The following is an 18,036-nucleotide window of genomic DNA, read 5'->3' on the forward strand; positions in this document are numbered from 1 at the left end:
TCTATCATTATAATAATATACCTCTGACAATTATATATTTCAGACTTTATATACCAACAATTATCATAAATAATTCCACAGTCTAATAAATAAACAATTAATCATTGTTCTGTTCTGGGTTATTTGTGGACCCGGGGTGGTAGCAGGAGCGATCACAGAAGCAGATTTGAAAATAAAACTAGGATTTTTAATAAGTGCTTGAGTAGACATATAATGTGGCAGTAAATAAAAGTCCAGGAATATATAAATGTGCACAAGAGTTCTGTGGTGGGAGCAAAAGGGTTAATGTCCAAGTAAAAACAATTAGAGCTGTCCAGGTGTGCAGGTAGTGAAACTGAAAATAATCAAGCCAGGTTTGCAGGTAGTGAACTGAAAATAATCAAGCCAGGTTTGCAGGTAGTGAACTGAAGCGCAGGATGTCAGCAGGCTCAGGCACTCAGGTATGGGCAAGGGTGATGGAGGAAGTGGGGTAGTCCAGTGGGAGCTAGGAGCTGACAGGCAGACTGGCAGACAGCGAATTCACAGGAACAGGAAAGCACAGAGAACTCCCTCTCAGCTAGGCTGAGATATACGTTGCACTGGCAAAGAAGGAAGGCACTGACCCTTCCTAAATACCCCATGCCGTGCTGTTACTGGCCGGAGGGAACATGTGACTCACCAGGATTGGCCAGCCGCATCACATGGCCAGAAGGCAAGATGGCGGCGCCCATGCCAAATGGAACGGAGACGCCGCCAGGCCTCACCAGCGCAGAGTGACAACAGGGCCGCACAACAACGCGCGCAGCCAAATCCCCCCGCCAGACACCTTCTCCGCCACCAGACAGCCCGCGCCACAACGACCTCACAGGTAACACCCCTTTTGGGGTGGCCTCAGGATACTCACCAGGCTTCTCCGGATGGGCAGAATGGAATCTCCTGATGAGCGTGGGAGCGTGGACATCACGAGCATCGGTCCAGCAACGTTCCTCTGGACCGTAACCTTTCCAGTCCAACAAATACTGAAGATGACCTCTGCGCAGACGAGAGTCCAAGATCTGGGCGACTTCAAACTCAACTCCTCTCTCCGTCTGGACTCGAGGAGAAGCAGGTAGAGCATTATGGAACTTATTCAGGACTAGGGGCTTTAATAAGGAAACATGGAAGGAATTGGGAATTTTTAGGTATGGGGTAACTGTAAACGGTAGGCCACTGGATTAATGACTTCTGTTATGGTGAAGGGACCGATGAAGCGGGGTGCGAATTTCATAGACGGAACTCTTAGACGAAGGTTCCGAGTAGACAACCAGACCTGGTTTCCTACTTGAATGCGTGGAACTATTCTACGCTTTCTATCGGCCTGGGTCTTATAGCGAGAGGATGCCTTCAACAAATCAGACCGTACTTGAGTCCAGATGGCAGCAAAATTCCGCACCGTGTCCTCCACGGCCAGAACATCGAAAACAGGCAGGCTTCGAAATTCGGGAACACGTGGATGAAGGCCATATACAGCCTGAAATGGCGTTTGGTTAGTTGACGAGTGGTAGGAAGCATTATGTGCAAACTCAGCCCACGGCAGCAAGGCAGCCCAATTGTCCTGGGAAGATGACATAAAAATTCTTAAGAAAGTCTCTAGATCTTGATTAACTCTCTCGGTGGAGCCGTTGCTTTGCGGATGGTAGGCCGTGGAAAAGTTTAACTTCACTTGAAGAACAGAACACAAAGCCCTCCAGAATTTTGCAGTAAACTGCACACCACGGTCAGAGACAATTTCAGCAGGAAGGCCATGTAGACGAAATATGTGTTGGACAAACAACTGTGCCAGGTCAGGGGCAGAAGGTAACTTCTTCAACGGTATATAGTGGACCATCTTAGAAAATCGGTCTATTACAACCCAGATAGTGTTGAAACCTTGAGAGACTGGCAGGTCTGTGACAAAATCCATGGAGAGATGCGTCCATGGACGTGATGGAGTAGATAATGGAAGCAATTCCCCAGCTGGAGCTTGTCGTGATGATTTATGCTGGGCACAGGAGGAGCAGGAAGAGATGAACTCCATTATATCTGCCTTCATAGAAGGCCACCAATAGTGTCTTTTCAGGAACTCCAAGGTCTTCCGAGTGCCTGAGTGCCCTGCGAAGCGAGAGGAATGTGCCCAAGTGAGAAGCTGCTTCCTTAATTCCGGGGCCACAAATGATTTTCCCGTAGGAGGCTGAACTTGTAATGCGGCGAAAACTCTTGATTCCAAGACAGGGATATTGCTTTGATTTTCAGATTGATCATCACAGAGGAGAGATCTCGATAGGGCATCAGCCTTCTGATTAAGTGCTCCAGACCGGAAGGTCAGGGTGAACTGAAATCTGGCAAAGAATATTGCCCAGCGGGCCAAACGAGGACTCACACATTGGAGGTTTTTGAGAAATAGGAGATTTCTATGGTCCGTAAATACAGTAAATGGAAACTTGGCGCCTTCTAGCAAATATCTCCATTCCTTCAAAGCCAACTTTACAGCTAGTAGTTCTTGCTCACCTATGGCGTAGTTCCTTTCGGCAGGTGAGAATTTTTTAGAAAAGAACCCACACGGTTGTCCTCATAACGTTGAGACAAGACTCCTCCCACAGCTTCAGATGATGCGTCCACTTCCAACAAAAAAGGCCTGTCCAGATCTGGTTGTCAAAGAACTGGTGCTGAGATAAAGGCCTGTTTTAGAAGATGAAAGGCAGACTCTGCCTCAGGTGACCATTGGGCAGGATTAGCACCTTTGCGGGTCAAGGCTGTAATTGGAGCCAGCAGTGTAGAAAATCCCTTAATGAAGCGTCTATAATAATTGGCGAAGCCCAACAATCTCTGGATGGCCTTCAGTGTCTGAGGTCGGGTCCAATCCAGAATTGCTTGTACCTTCTTGGGGTCCATTTCTAAACTGGAGCCAGATATTACCAGATATTACATAGCCGAGAAAAGGTACACTGGGCACTCCAAAGACGCACTTCTCCAGTTTGCAGTAAAGGTGGTTTTCTCTCAAACGGGTCATAACTTCTTTAACATGTTCTTGATGTTTAGCCACAGAGGGTGAAAAAATCAGTATGTCATCCAGATAGACAACAACCGAAACATATAACAGATCCCGGAAAATCTCATTAACGAAACTTTGAAAGACAGCAGGGGCGTTACACAATCCAAAAGGCATTACTAAATACTCGAAATGTCCATCTCTGGTATTAAAAGCGGTCTTCCATTCATCGCCAGCTTGGATACGAATGAGGTTGTAAGCCCCTCTCAGATCTAATTTAGAAAAAATGACAGAGCCCTTGACCCTATCAAACATCTCAGTAATCAGGGGAAGAGGGTATCGATTATTTACAGTAATGTCATTAAGGCCTCGATAATCGATACATGGTCTTAGACCACCATCCTTCTTGCCAACGAAGAAAAACCTAGCTCCGGCAGGTGAAGTAGAGGGGCGAATGAACCCCTTTGCCAGGTTGTCCCGGATGTACTCGGTCATGGCTTGAGTCTCAGGCAAGGACAGTGGATAGGTACGACCACGAGGTGGTATTTTATCAGGTATCAATTCAATTGGACAGTCCCATTCCCTATGAGGGGGTAAGATATTTGCTTGTTGCTCAGAGAACACGTCGGCGAACATCTGATATTCCTTGGGAATGGCAGAAGAAACTAATGGTACTGTCTTTCTCACAGGTCGAATTTTTGGAAGACAGGATTTCTGACAGTCCATACCCCATGACAGAATCTGCATAGAACTCCAATCAATCCTGGGATTATGTTGACGTAACCAGGGTAGACCAAGAACCACTTCTTGAGAGGCCTCTGATATCACCAGGAATTTTAAGGACTCAGAATGAAGTGCTCCAATTCGGACCAATACTGGTTGAGTCTCTTTGGTGACTATCCTGTTAGTTAGAGGGCGTCCGTCTATAGAGGTCAGAGAGATGGCATGGTTGAGAGACAAACAGGGAATCTGAAATTTATCTATGAAACTAGAAGTTATGAAATTTCCGGCTGCTCCCGAGCCAAGTAGAGCAGTAGCAAAGACAGGTTTGGGTTTAAGATCAAAGGCTAGGGTAATTGTGAAATCTTAAATTTTTGGAGACGGGTTCATAACTCCTAACTTGATGTCTCCAGGGTCAGTTAGGATTTGGCATTTCCCGGTTTACGGGGGCAGGAGATCAGCAGGTGACCGGACTCTCCGAAGTACAGACAGAGGTTCATTTGCATTCTTCTCTGACGTTCTTCTTTGGAGAGGTGTGTATGATTCACCTGCATAGGCTCCTCTTCAGTAGGAGAAGGAATGGGTCGGGTAGAAATGGAGGGGTAAATGACCTTTGCCGGTCAGTTCTGTTTTTTTCAGCCTGACGTTCCCTGAAGCGTAGGTCAACTTTGATACACAACTAAATCATGTCGTTCAGATTAGTAGGAAGCTCTTGAGTGACTAGATCATCCTTTAGTCGGTCTGACAACCCATGCCAGAAGGCCGAGGTGAGGGCTTCCTCATTCCATTTGAGCTTTGATGCTAAAATTTGAAATTGCACGGCATATTGACTGACAGGACGGACCCCTTGTCTCAGTGTCATGATGTTTGATGATGCTGATACAGTACGCCCAGGTTCATCGAAAATCCTCCTGAAGGATGACACAAAGCCTGCGTAATTATCCAGCAGCGGATCTGAGCGCTCCCAGAGTGGGGAAGCCCATTCCAAGGCCTGGCCGGATAACAGAGAGACTATATAAGCCACTTTAGTTCTTGCAGTTAGAAAGTTGTCAGGCTGCAGGGTAAAATGTATGTCACACTGATTTAGGAATCCTCGGCAGAGTTTAGGATTGCCGTCAAATTTACTTGGTAAAGGAAGATGTAAGCGTGGAGATGATCTACCTCCTGTATTCCCAGATGCTGATGCGGATGTAGATGCTGGTACTTCAGGAGTAGAAAAGGAAGTTTGCAAACTATCCTGTCGCTTGGACATCTCTTGCAGAAATTGAGCCATCTGATGCTGCATGTTTTCCAGATTTTCTAAATGACCAGAAATGCACTGGAACAAATCCACTCCTGACTCTTGATCCGTGGCCGGCTCCATGGGGCCAGTGCAAACTGTTATGTTCTGGGTTATTTGTGGACCCGGGGTGGTAGCAGGAGTGATCACAGAAGCAGATTTGAAAATAAAACTAGGATTTTTAATAAGTGCTTGAGTAGACATATAATGTGGCAGTAAATAAAAGTCCAGGAATATATAAATGTGCACAAGAGTTCTGTGGTGGGAGCAAAAGGGTTAATGTCCAAGTAAAAACAATTAGAGCTGTCCAGGTGTGCAGGTAGTGAAACTGAAAATAATCAAGCCAGGTTTGCAGGTAGTGAACTGAAAATAATCAAGCCAGGTTTGCAGGTAGTGAACTGAAGCGCAGGATGTCAGCAAGCTCAGGCACTCAGGTATGGGCAAGGGTGATGGAGGAAGCGGGGTATTCCAGTGGGAGCTAGGAGCTGACAGGCAGACTGGCAGACAGCGAATTCACAGGAACAGGAAAGCACAGAGAACTCCCTCTCAGCTAGGCTGAGATACACGTTGCACTGGCAAAGAAGGAAGGCACTGACCCTTCCTAAATACCCCATGCCGTGCTGTTACTGGCCGGAGGGAACATGTGACTCACCAGGATTGGCCAGCCGCATCACATGGCCAGAAGGCAAGATGGCGGCGCCCATGCCAAACGGAACGGAGACGCCGCCAGGCCTCACCAGCGCAGAGTGACAACAGGGCCGCACAACAATGCGCGCAGCCAAATCCCCCCGCCAGACACCTGCTCCGCCACCAGACAGCCCGCGCCACAACGACCTCACAGGTAACACCCGCCTAGCGCCATGCTGAAATACCCTGGCCGTGACAATCATCATTTAATAGGATACAGTGCAATAATAGAGCTTTGATTAGGATACAAATTTCTGATCATTTATAACAACAAAAGATAATTACTGGATTCTTTGTAAGAATTAATAAAATATTAGACACTTGAGAAAATTTTTTGATATCCCTTTATGTCAATTATCTCCATCTTTATTGAAATAAATACACATACCAATGGAAACAATGAATCCAGACACACCCCTTTGTCTGACGCAGACAAGGGTATTTAAACCGGATCTGATGCAACAATCGGCTTAGCTTGATGAAGCCATAGGGCGAAATGCGCATTGGGACTAAAGTTGCCATGTGTGTGTGAAAACAAATGAAAATGCCTAATATGTCGTAAAGTTGTATAGTGCCTGAATATTTAACAGAACCGCAATACATCAGCAGCAATTCAATAGAACACTTAAACCAGCGCTGTATCACCGGACAGTGTGTCTTGCTGGAAGCTGACAGGATTACTCCTAATTACTCGGCCAAACATACCCGTGACACGGGCTACTTACTGTAGGAGCTTGTCTATCACTGCATAGTACTAGTATTGAGTGAGACCAATCTCAGGCAAAGGGAGATTTGGTTAATGCATAGATTTAATATTATTAATATAAATTGGCAGATAATACTCTATACATAAACCGTTTGTATATATATGAGAAAAGCCGCAACGCACAACAGGGATACCATTTAAACACTGTCTACAGTCTACATTTATTGGGCAGCAATGAGCCCCTAAACAAATGTGACTATATAAAAGACAGATACCTATAAGAAATTAAATATACGCATGTCCAGTCAGACACATAGCTGATTTGTTTAAATCAGCACTATTTTCATTAGATACCAAGTCAGCATCTTAATCAAATAGAGATGCGTGACTATTGCTCATCTAATAGACAGATACAATTTGTATGATTATGTTACCACATGGGTAACACACAGAATTAATGTAATATTATAAGGTGCCTGAATATTTAACAGAGCCGCAAGACCCCAACGGCAATCTAATAGACGATTCACATCAGCATTGTATCACTAGACAGCGTGTCTTGCTGGAAGCATACAGCGTGTCCTGTTTGGAAGCACACAGGATCACCCTTAACCACTCGGTAAAATATACCCGTGACACGAGTCATTCATTTTTGGAGCCTATCTACCACCAGGGCCGTAGCTAGGGTAATGCGTCCGGTGCCATCGCACAGGGCACCACAGGTTAGGGGGCGCTGTTTGGGCCTGTCAACTTTCTGTCTATTATCATTCTCACTTGTAGCTTCCTCTTATTTCATCCCCAGCATCTCCTGGCCTCCCCTATCTCTTCCCTGGCCCTTCCCCATGAGGCCATTCCCCTTTTATGGGTGCATTATGTCCCTTTGAAAAATGAGGGGGACGCCAATGCTCTTGTCGGCACAGGGCACCAAAAAGTCTGGTTACGGCTCTGTCTACCACTGAATAGTATCAACATAGAGTGAGACTTTATTCAGGAGGAGGGAGATCTGGGTAATACACAGATTTAATATCATCAATATACATTGACAGACAATACCTCCTGCAGTTATCGTGTATACATATGTGAAAGCCGCAATGCTTCATTAATAGGGATTTTATTTAATACTGTTTATATTTATCGGGCAGCAATAAGCCCCAATATCAATGTGACTACATAAAACATAATTCCCTATAAGAAATACAACACACACACTTCCAACCAGACATTCAGCTGATTTGTTTGAACCAGCACTATATTTATCAGGCACTAAACCAGCATTTTAATCAGATATATATAGGTTAGTGTGTTTATTGCTCTTCCACCAGAGAGACACCATTGGATGATTATGTTAATATGGGCAACACACTGATTTAATTTGTTGCTTACTAGATTACATCTATATTAAGTGTCAATATCACCTCTAAAAACTGATACTATTATCACTGTCTGAAACAAACTGTTTTGTAACAAGCAACAGATTTATCTAACTAAATACAGTACAAGTGTATGGTAACGAATGGTTTATTAGATTACATCAATATTACGTATCAATACTACCTTTAACCACTGATACTATTATCACCGTTTGAAACAAACTGCTTTGCAACAATTAATAGATTCTAACTAAATACTAGTATATGGCAACCAATACACCATAGGCTTTTTTCGTTTGAACATATATGACCTATAAAAGGCATTTATAAGAGAATATAATAAAATAAAAACACACACATGGCAAAAAAGAATATAACTACTTAATAACTTTTTAAATTCACTTTTCATTAACTTTTTTTTCACTTTCTAATATCTTTACTTTTTATATTTCGCCAGCAAATATTCCCAACATTTTCAATGTTTTTTATTATATTAAAAATAAAGGTTAGATTTCAATTATATAGGATAACAAATAACTGTAACACTACTACTGTGATATATATCCTAGAGTGCACCGGGATAACTCATCCTTCTTCTTCTTGCTTTTTTGAAACTATGTTTAATGAGTTTGGTAGCACCATATCCCTAAATAAATATCTCACCAACAAATCTAGATAAGATATTTATGGAATAATTTGAGAACCATTTGTCTATTTAAGGGACAGGTATATTATCACTATTTCTGTGCAGAATTTAGAATTTTTCTCTGGAGTCGGAACTTGTGACTTACCTGGCTGCTCTGTCCAAAACTCTGGTGCCATGATGTTTGAATTGCTACTTCCTGTAATATAAAGAGAAAAAGGAGCATAAATTATCAAATTCCCTTATTAATGAATGTGTCTCAGACAGAGTAGGGGCCAGGGCCGTAGCTGGGGTAGTGTGGCTGGTGCCATGGCACAGGGCACCACAGGTCAGGGGGCGCTGTTTGGGCCTGTCAAATTTCTGTTTATTATCATTCTTGCCTGTAGCTTCCTCTTATTTCATCCCCAGCATCTCCTGGCCTCTCCTATCTCTTCCCTGGCCCTTTTTTGGGTGCATTATGTCCCTTTGAAAAATGAGGGGACGCCATATGTCTTTCTGGCATAGGGCACCAAAAAGTCTAGTTACGGCTCTGGTAGGGCTGACAGCAGCCCAACAAATAACTAGCAACATATCTCACAATTAAATTAAAGAACCTGAAAACGCAAGCCACTGAGTAAACTCTGATTTTGTGTATGTGTGTGGGCGTTGTGTCTTCTTTTCTGCTTTGTGCCTTTTTAGTTATTAGGATTGTGTCTTTGTGTGCCTGACTAGCAGCTGATGATGGCTTCTGCTCCTAATGCATATTGAATAACCTAACATCTCTTATCACTGCTATTCAAGGATAATGGATGCCAAGATAGCTAATCCAATAAGCAGCTGTCCCGGCACAGGCTAACATTTATTCCTTTGTCGCTGATTGTAGCGATGAAGGATAACACGGTTCACACAGCGATAGCGATTTCCATCAGAATATGACGTTGGCCATCAGAAACAAGCTCCAAAAAGCTACAATTTACAGAGCTTGTTATAATGGAACAGGCCATAGGAATGTCAGTTTTCAGTGATACAGGTTGAGTCTCCCATATCCAAATATTCCGAAATACGGAATATTCCGAAATACGGAATATTCCGAAATACAGATTTTTTTTGGCTTGACTGAGATAATGAAACCTTTGATTTTTGATGGTCCAATGTACACAAAGTTTGTCTAAGGCACAAATTATTAAAAATATTGTATAAAATGTCCTGACTGACTAACACATCAATGCCCGACCCATAGGCAAATGCAGGGGGGGTTTCCGTCTGCCTGGAAACCCCCCTCCCCAACACACACATGACCACATTAGAAATAGTAATATTATGCTAGTGTTGCATGTTCTTCTCAGTATCACAAATGAAATAATTAGCACCACCTGTGGATCTTTTAACATGTATCAGACAGTAATAAATAACCTGTGCACCAACTAGTAGATCTGGAAAACACGCACTATTAGGGATGCACTGCTATACAGCCCAATTTGTACATATATGTCCAGGGCAGTGCTAGGTTCTTATGCTGCTCCTCCAGGCTCCCGGACTTGCGCCAATAGTCTGGAATGGTGCCCACATCTAAAATAAAAACATCTAGCTCAGGCAGGATGGCCCTACTACCGCATTTAATGGCTTATTGTGATCACTGTTCCTGTATATGCTGGAATTAGGATACACAATACACTTTGTATGACGCATAATAAAACTGGTTGAGTATTAATTCTGCTCTCTTCGTGGACTGGTCACATTCGCCACTGCAACCCAAACCCCTGGACCTAGAAACATGTAATCCGGGAAGTATATGCCATCCATGACGTAGATGCCCACTAAGAAGGGATTTTTCGGAATTCGACTCCTAAGGGGATGAAAAGAGCTAAAATGTTTCCTACCCCTGTGCCATGTCCTGATTAAATAACTCAGTGATTAATCTTTTTTTACCTTGAGGCACACTACACAAGATTTTAAAATTGCCAAGGCACGCCATCCAGCGATGCAGCGTGCGTAACCAATGAAAAAACATACCCATTGGCTCCCACATAAAAATAATGCATACACATTGGCCTCCACAGGAATAAAACACACTACATTGTCCTCCACAGGAATAAAACACACTACATTGTCCTCCACAGGAATAAAACACACTAAATTGTCCTCCACAGGAATAAAACACACTACATTGGCCTTCACAGGAATAAAACACACTACATTGTCCTCCACAGGAATAGAATGCATGACATTGTCCTCCACAGGAATAAAACACACTACATTGTCCTCCACAGGAATAAAACACACTACGATGGCCTCCACAGGAATGAAACATACTACATTGGCCTCCACAGGAATGAAACACACTACATTGGCCTTCACAGGAATAAAACACACTACATTGTCCTCCACAGGAATACAACACACTACATTGGCCTCCACAGGAATAAAACGCATGACATTGGTCTCCACAGGAATAAAACACACCACATTGGCCTCCACAGGAATAAAACACACTACATTGGCCTCCACAGGAATAAAACACACTACATTGGCCTCCTCAGGAATAAAACACACTACGATGGCCTCCACAGGAATAAAACACACTACATTGGCCTCCACAGGAATAAAACACACTACATTGGCCTCCTCAGGAATAAAACACACTACATTGGCCTCCACAGGAATAAAACACACTACGTTGGCCTCCACAGGAATAAAATACACTACATTGGCCTCCACATTAATACAACACACTACATTGGCCTCCACAGGAATAAAACACACTACATTGGCCTCCACAGGAATAAAACACACTACATTGGTCTCCTCAGGAATAAAACACACCACATTGGCCTACACAGGACTAAAACACACTACATTGGCCTCCTCAGGAATATAACACACTACACTGGCCTCCACAGGAATAAAACACACTACTTTGGTCTCTTCCGGAATAAAACACTACATTGGCCTCCTCAGGAATAAAACACACTACATTGGCCTCCTCAGGTATTTAATTCGAAGCGAAAAGCCGAGATCCACGAAAAAGTATCGCCGATTGCAACTTTTCACCAGGCGGAAACTTATATCCGTATTCAATTGCAAACACTTTTCGCGTACGCGAAAACACAATGCAATGTAATAGGCGAAAAATATTTGCCTCTGAATAGGTGGAGAAAAGACGTGCAAAATCGGTATTCAGGGGTGCAAAGGTGGGGAAACCACTCACCACCCTTGGGACAGCCCCCCAAAGGATAACTGCATAAAACACCTAAAAAAAGTGAGGAACAACCCAAAAAAGCACTTTGAAAATGGGGCGAAAAAGTGAAAAATGGGTGAATAAACTTAAAAAGTAGCAAAATAGACTTTTGGGAGGGTCTGCAAGTATGGGTGAGGTGTTTTTTGTTTGCAGGTGTTTGATGAAGGTGCATTTTTTACGTTCATTATAACTTAACTTAAGCAATTTTTAAATATGCTTGCACCCATTTTTCAAGTACCCCAAATTTGACAGGACTACTTATCTACACCAAAAAAAACTGCTTAATGCTATTCTTCACCACTTGTGCAAAGACGCTAATTAGAAGAAATTGACACACCATAAGTACCCCAAATAGCTTTATTAGGGCTATTCGGGGGCATGTACTGTACATTGATCCCCAATGTTAGTGCATCTTTTAAGGGGTGTCAGGCTGATTTCCCCAATTCTCTCAGCACTTTTCGCCTGTTTTTCATTCGCCGGGTTGCATTTTCGCATCTTATGGAATTGAATAGGGCGAATCACGGGGACGCGCACCATAAGTTTCCACTGCTAAAATACGCGATGTAGACGAAAAGTCCAGCATGTGAAAAAGTATCGCGGGTGCGAAACTAACTGAATACGGCGCTAAGTGTGCTGCGGCACAGTGGTTGAAAAACACTGAACTAACTGATCAACGCCTTGCTAAACTCCCTGGACCTAGAAACATGAAATTCGAGGCGTATATTCCTGCCATGACGTTAGCACCCACCATGCAGGGATTTTTCTAAATTCTACCCCTTAAGTGAAAAGTGGTCAAATGTTACCTCTCGACGGAGATGATTGGGTGACAAGTGCTGTGCTGTGGGACTGTAAGCTCATTGTAAGGGTTGAGTGGTGGCTTCAGAGGTGGGGTTGCAGCACCACAGTCCAATATTCAAATAGGGGAGCCCCACCAACTGCCAGTTATGTTTGGCAGCATTTGGGGTGACAGTTGGTGTGGCTCCCATATTTGAATATTAGACTGCGCTGCAACCCCACCTCTGGAGTCGCTACACCTTTACAACAGAGGCATAAAATAAACTAAGCATATAAGTTAATATAGTATGAAGGAGATTAAAATATATCTTAGGTCTACCCGAAAGAGACCGGGTACATCAGCTAGTAAGATATATATAGGGATGCTGAGACATCTCATGGGGCCTGGTACTAGAAAGTGGGCGTGGCCAGGCACGGGGATATGGGCCCTTAGAGGGGGTCTTGCACAGCACCCATCCAGGTACTAACAACTGGTCTATTCCCCCTAGACAAGCTTAGGCCCAGGTAATTAGTAACCCCCGCACCCTTCTCATGCTCCTGGTTATATGAGACATAACTTAGGGTCAAGCACAGTATTTTTGGAGAAAAAAAAAATGCAAATAGCACACTAAAAAGCACATTTTATAATAATATAATAATATTTTACTGTGCTGCCATATTTTGCTTTTCCCATCATTAAAGGTCCCTTTAAGAGAGAGAGCTTCAGAATAAAACAATTATTATAAAATGAAACACATTGCATTGTTGAATAATACACTATTTAATTTTACATAATATATTTCAAATTGTACTTTGATGTCAGTTTCCTATTAAGTTGGCGATTGTCCACCCCCTCGTCAGTAAGGAAGGATGAGTGTTCCAGATATTTCTTCTACTTTTTTCACTGGTTGCCTGGCAACGGCTGCACAACGTAAATCCAGCAATAGTATCACATTACTTTATCACATACTATGCAGTCTCAGTGTGGCTTGGAAGAAAAGGTAAGTACTGTACTAGTTGCATACCTCCCAACTGTCCCGCATTTAGTGGGACAGTCCCGTTTTTCTGGGACTGTCCTGCCCGCGGGCCGCAGTGTCCCTGCGGTTTTGGGGGAAGTTGGGGGAAGCATACACGCTGCTCTGCTATGCAGAGCAGCGTGTATGCAGAGGTAGAATAGACGCAGTGCGCATGCGCACAGCATCTATTGAAAGTAGGAGGGTCGCACGGGGGCTGCCCAGCATCTCGGAGATGCTGGGCACGCCCCATTAGTTATGTAAACGGGGGGCGTGTCATCTGGCCACACCCCTTTTTGGACACGCTCGCGCAGGTCCCGACTCCCTCCCAGCAAATGTTGAGAGGTATGTAGTTGTTACCAAACAAAACTAAAAAAACAGACAAACTATGGCCCCCATTTACCAACGAAGGCAAATACCAACAGAATTTTTCGTTTAGTTTCAAGACCATCGCGACCAACGGGCTTGCGACGAGACCCTTGTGGTATGCGGGTCTCGTGCATGCGCACGACGGAGCCGGCTCCCTTGTGCGCATGCACAATTGGCCAATATCGACCCGCTTGCGAGCGCTCAGCGCTCACAAGCGGGTCTGAATCAGGCCCTCAATCCCATAGTGTAGTATGTAGAGCCTCTTAGCCCATAAATAAGGTACCAAATTACTGCATACATGTAATACAGGAAAATAGGCTTATCTGATACATTTTCCAATCTTCTAAATCCGGGTACTGTATTTAAAAACGCTGGTTACTGAGAGTACAATCTACAATAAACATATAAATGCATTTCCATAAAACAATATGAATCTTTATTCAAATAGTGCAGGAGCTCCAATTAAAATATACTCAGAATAGAAAAAAACAATATGAGATTAACTGAATCCACTTCCACGGCCGGACGATTCTCTAAAATTGCTTTCCCTTAATGCCAAAATAATCACTGTATTATAGAATGGATTTACAGTCATGGAAAAAGTTAAAGGGGGCGTACTGTCACTCACCAACGACAGCACGCCCCCTTTGGTGCGAGACCCATAGCGACGGCTTGGCCGTCGCTATTCGGGTCTTGCGCATGCGCACTAGGGCAACATCGTCCTGCTTGCGAGCGTTCAGCGCTTGCGAGCGGGTCTGAATCAGGACCTATGGCCCTGATTCAGAGCCGAACGCTCTGACAGAGCGCTCGCTCTGAATCAGGGCCGTCCTACCTATTATTGGAGCGGCCTCCTGGCAGCTCACATTGATGTGGGTGACCACCCACAGATATAGCGAGTGGCCAAAAAGATGGTCGCGATGGTCAAGACCATCGCGACCATCGGGGTTGCGACGAGACCCTTGTGGTAGGGTCTCGTCTGCCGCAAGCCCTGGAGTGCTTTTGGCTCTATCAGAGCCGAAAGCACTCCCACTGACATCACTTGTGATGTCAGTAGGGCCGGCCCCAGATGGTAGGCGTTCCCATGGGAACGCCTCCGTCTGGCCAGCCACGCCCCCGGCACGCCCACCAAAGAGGGTGTGCTGTCACTCACCATCGACAGCACGCCCCTTTGTAGCAAGACCCATAGTGACGGCTTGCCCGTCGCTATCCGGGTCTCGCGCGTGCGCATCACGGAGCCGGGTCCGTTGTGCGCATGCGCACTGGCCCAACATCGACCCGCTTGCGAGCGCTCACGAGCGGGTCTGAATCAGGCCCTAAGCATGTTAGGAGGTTTTTTTGCTTTTGGAGACGTATCTTTCGCATCTAGTATAGTTCAGGTACATGCTGAAGATAATGGCTTGATGGGGCTCGGCGATCATGGGGGCGGGGCTTAGTGCCGGTCGGTCGGCGCATGTGTCGGCACTTGTCACGGTATTTTTTACGAAAATACCGTGATAAGTGTGCGGAGGGCAGCGGTGTAACTAGGGTATTTGGAGCCCAGGGCAAATTTGAAAAGGGAGCCCCCCCCATGTGCGCGGGAAAAAATGGGCGTGGTCACTTAAAAATGGGGCGTGTCAACATGACACACCCCTTTATTTCTTAACCCCAGTAGTACCCCTTATACAGTACCCCCAGTATGCAGTTGTGGTCCCTCTCATGCAGGCCCATAGCAGTGCCCCTTATACAGTATCCCCAGTAGTGGCCCCTCTTATACAGCCCCCAAATAGTTCCCCTTACTCAGTACCCCCAGTAGTGGCCCCCCCAAATGCAGTGCCCCACGTAGTGTTCCCCCTTATGCAGTGCCCCCAGTAGCAGTCCCCACAATGCAGTGCGCCCAGTAGCGGTATCCCCTTATGCAGTGCCCTTTATATGGTGCCCCCAGTAGTAGTCCCCCCCTATGCAGTGCCCTTTTATATAGTGCCCCCAGCAGTAGTTCCCCCCATGCAGTTTTCCCAGTAGTGATCCCCTTATGCAGGCACCCTGTAGTGATCCCCCCTATCTAGTGCCCCCTGTAGTGGTCCCCGCAGTGCCCCTAGCAGTAAGCCCTTTATATAGTGCCCCCAGCAGTAGTGTCCCCCCCTCCCATGCAGTGCCCCCAGTAGTGGTCCCCCTGATGCAGGCTCCCAGTAGTGACCCCCCCCTATCCAGTGGTCCCTGTAGTGGCCCTTCCTATTATTGCCCCCAGTAGTGGTCCCCCGAGTGCAGTGCCTCTAGTAATAGGCCCCTTTTAGAATGCCCCCAGTGGTAGTACCCCCCCCAAGTAGTAGTCCCCAGTAGAGTAGCCCCCCCCAGTAGAGGTCCTCCCAATGGCACCCCCAGTAGTAGCCACACCTCCCCCAGTAGAGGTCCCCCCAGTAGTAGCCAACCACTCCCCCGTTGTGCAGATAGGTTAAAAAATAAATAAATATATATAAAAATATACTTACCTGATTCCACGCTGCTCCTGCTCCTGTCCGCGATGCCGCTCCCACCCGCCAGTCCGCCCGGGCTGGCGTGCTCAGCATTATGGGACTGACGTCATGACGTCAGTCCCATTACCCACTGCAGGAGCCGGACGGAAGTCCGGCTCTTGCAGTGGGTGCTGCAGCAGTCAATGAGAGTCTATCTGACTCTCATTGGCTGCTGTTTAACACACGCATCGCCGCCAGCGCTGGCGGCGATGCGTGTGTTATGCACAGCCTGAGCCCGCCTTCTAGCGCTATTGGGCAAGCGCTCAGGGGGAGGGAACGGGCTCAGGCGTGCAGCACAGGACCGGCGCTGGAAGCCTAGCGCCGGTCCTGTGCAAATGTGTAGCGCTGACAGCACTCATTGCGGTCAGCGCTACACTGGCTATCTAGGGCGGGCGGGCCGGTACCGTGGCCGGCGGCGCCCCCCCACACCGCTGGTCCAACGGCGCCCAGGGCACGAACCCCGCTCGCCCTGCCCTAGTTACGCCACTGGCGGAGGGGATTCGCAGGGACAGAACTTTATTGCAAGCTCTGTCCCTGCAAGGGATTTGTAGTAAATCCCTGTGATATTGCCTGAATTCGCGATGCGGATTCAGTCGGTAATATCACACTACAATCTGCATGACAAAAGCGGATTGTAGGAAATAGAGCCCATGGAGCTAAGCATGATGTACTTTACTGAAGTCGAAACCAGCTTGCGTCTTTTCTTTTTTGGTATATGCACTTAGGGCCTGATTCAGCAAGGATCGCAACTGTGATTACGCATGCAATTGGATGATTGTCATGATCTGCACATGCGTATGCATCGCAGTGCGTGAACACTCCACTGCGATCGCAGTAACTATGCAGACCAATCGCAGAGTGATTGACAAGAAGTACCGTTTGGAGGTGGTGACGGGAAAGTGGTCAGCGAAACACAGGCGTGCCAGTGTGTTTGAACGCCATTACAGGGGCGTGCATACTCACTACGCGCGATGTGGTTAGCAATTCCTGAGTAAAGTCAGACCTTGTGCAAGTGTGCGTGAGGCTGCGATGGTACTCGATGTTACCGATGGTTTCACCGTCTTGCTAAGTATTATGGATGTGTGTAAGGTAAAGTGGGCTTCCTTATGTTGCGCTGCAACGGCATAGCAATCGCAGTGGATTAGTATACTATCACAATGAGGCTGCGTGCGTATTCGCTATTGCATTCACAGTTGCGATATTTGCTGAATCAGGCCCATAGGCCGTACTTCCCTAAGTTCTGAAATGTCTTACACTTGGTTTGCTCTTTGATCACACTTCAAAAGGTGTTATGTTCTTTAGAGAAACTGTAGAACGGTTTTTGAGATAAACTGCTGTGGACAAAGGGGGTCATTCAGACCCGCTCGTGAGCGGCAGTATGTTCGCAAGCGGGTCGATGTCTCCCACTGCGCATGCGCACGATGGAGGGAGCTCCGTCGTGCGCATGCGCGAGACCCGGAGAGCGACGGGCTCTCCATCGCTCAGGGTCTCGCACCAAAGGGGGCGTGCTGTCGATGTTGATTGACAGCACGCCCCCTTTGGTGGGCGTGCCGGGGGCGTGCCTGCCAGACGGAGGCGTTCCCATGGGAACGCCTACCATCTCAAGCCGGCCCCACTGACATCACTAGTGATGTCAGTGGGAGTGATTTTGGCTCTGATAGAGCCAAAATCACTCCAGGGCTTGCGGCAGCGAGACCCTACCGCAGGGTCTCCGTCGCAAGCCCGATGGTCGCGATGGTCAAGACCATTGCGACCATCATCATGGACGCTCGCTATAGCTGTG

The 18,036-nt window shown here is 46.1% G+C and overlaps 1 protein-coding gene across 1 annotated transcript in view; it reads right to left on the reverse strand.

Moving 5' to 3' along the window:
* Positions 1-18,036, reverse strand: part of AMOTL1 (angiomotin like 1) — a 157,046-nt gene that overhangs the window by 113,079 nt on the left and 25,931 nt on the right. The window contains exon 2 of the mRNA XM_088463994.1: positions 8,540-8,590. Coding sequence (XP_088320120.1) covers positions 8,540-8,590 — 51 coding nt within the window. The remainder of the gene's footprint in view (positions 1-8,539; positions 8,591-18,036) is intronic.

Source organism: Taudactylus pleione, unplaced genomic scaffold (genome assembly GCF_031769625.1).
Source record: "Taudactylus pleione unplaced genomic scaffold, aTauple2 ptg001547l, whole genome shotgun sequence".
Taxonomy (NCBI): Eukaryota; Metazoa; Chordata; class Amphibia; order Anura; family Myobatrachidae; genus Taudactylus; species Taudactylus pleione.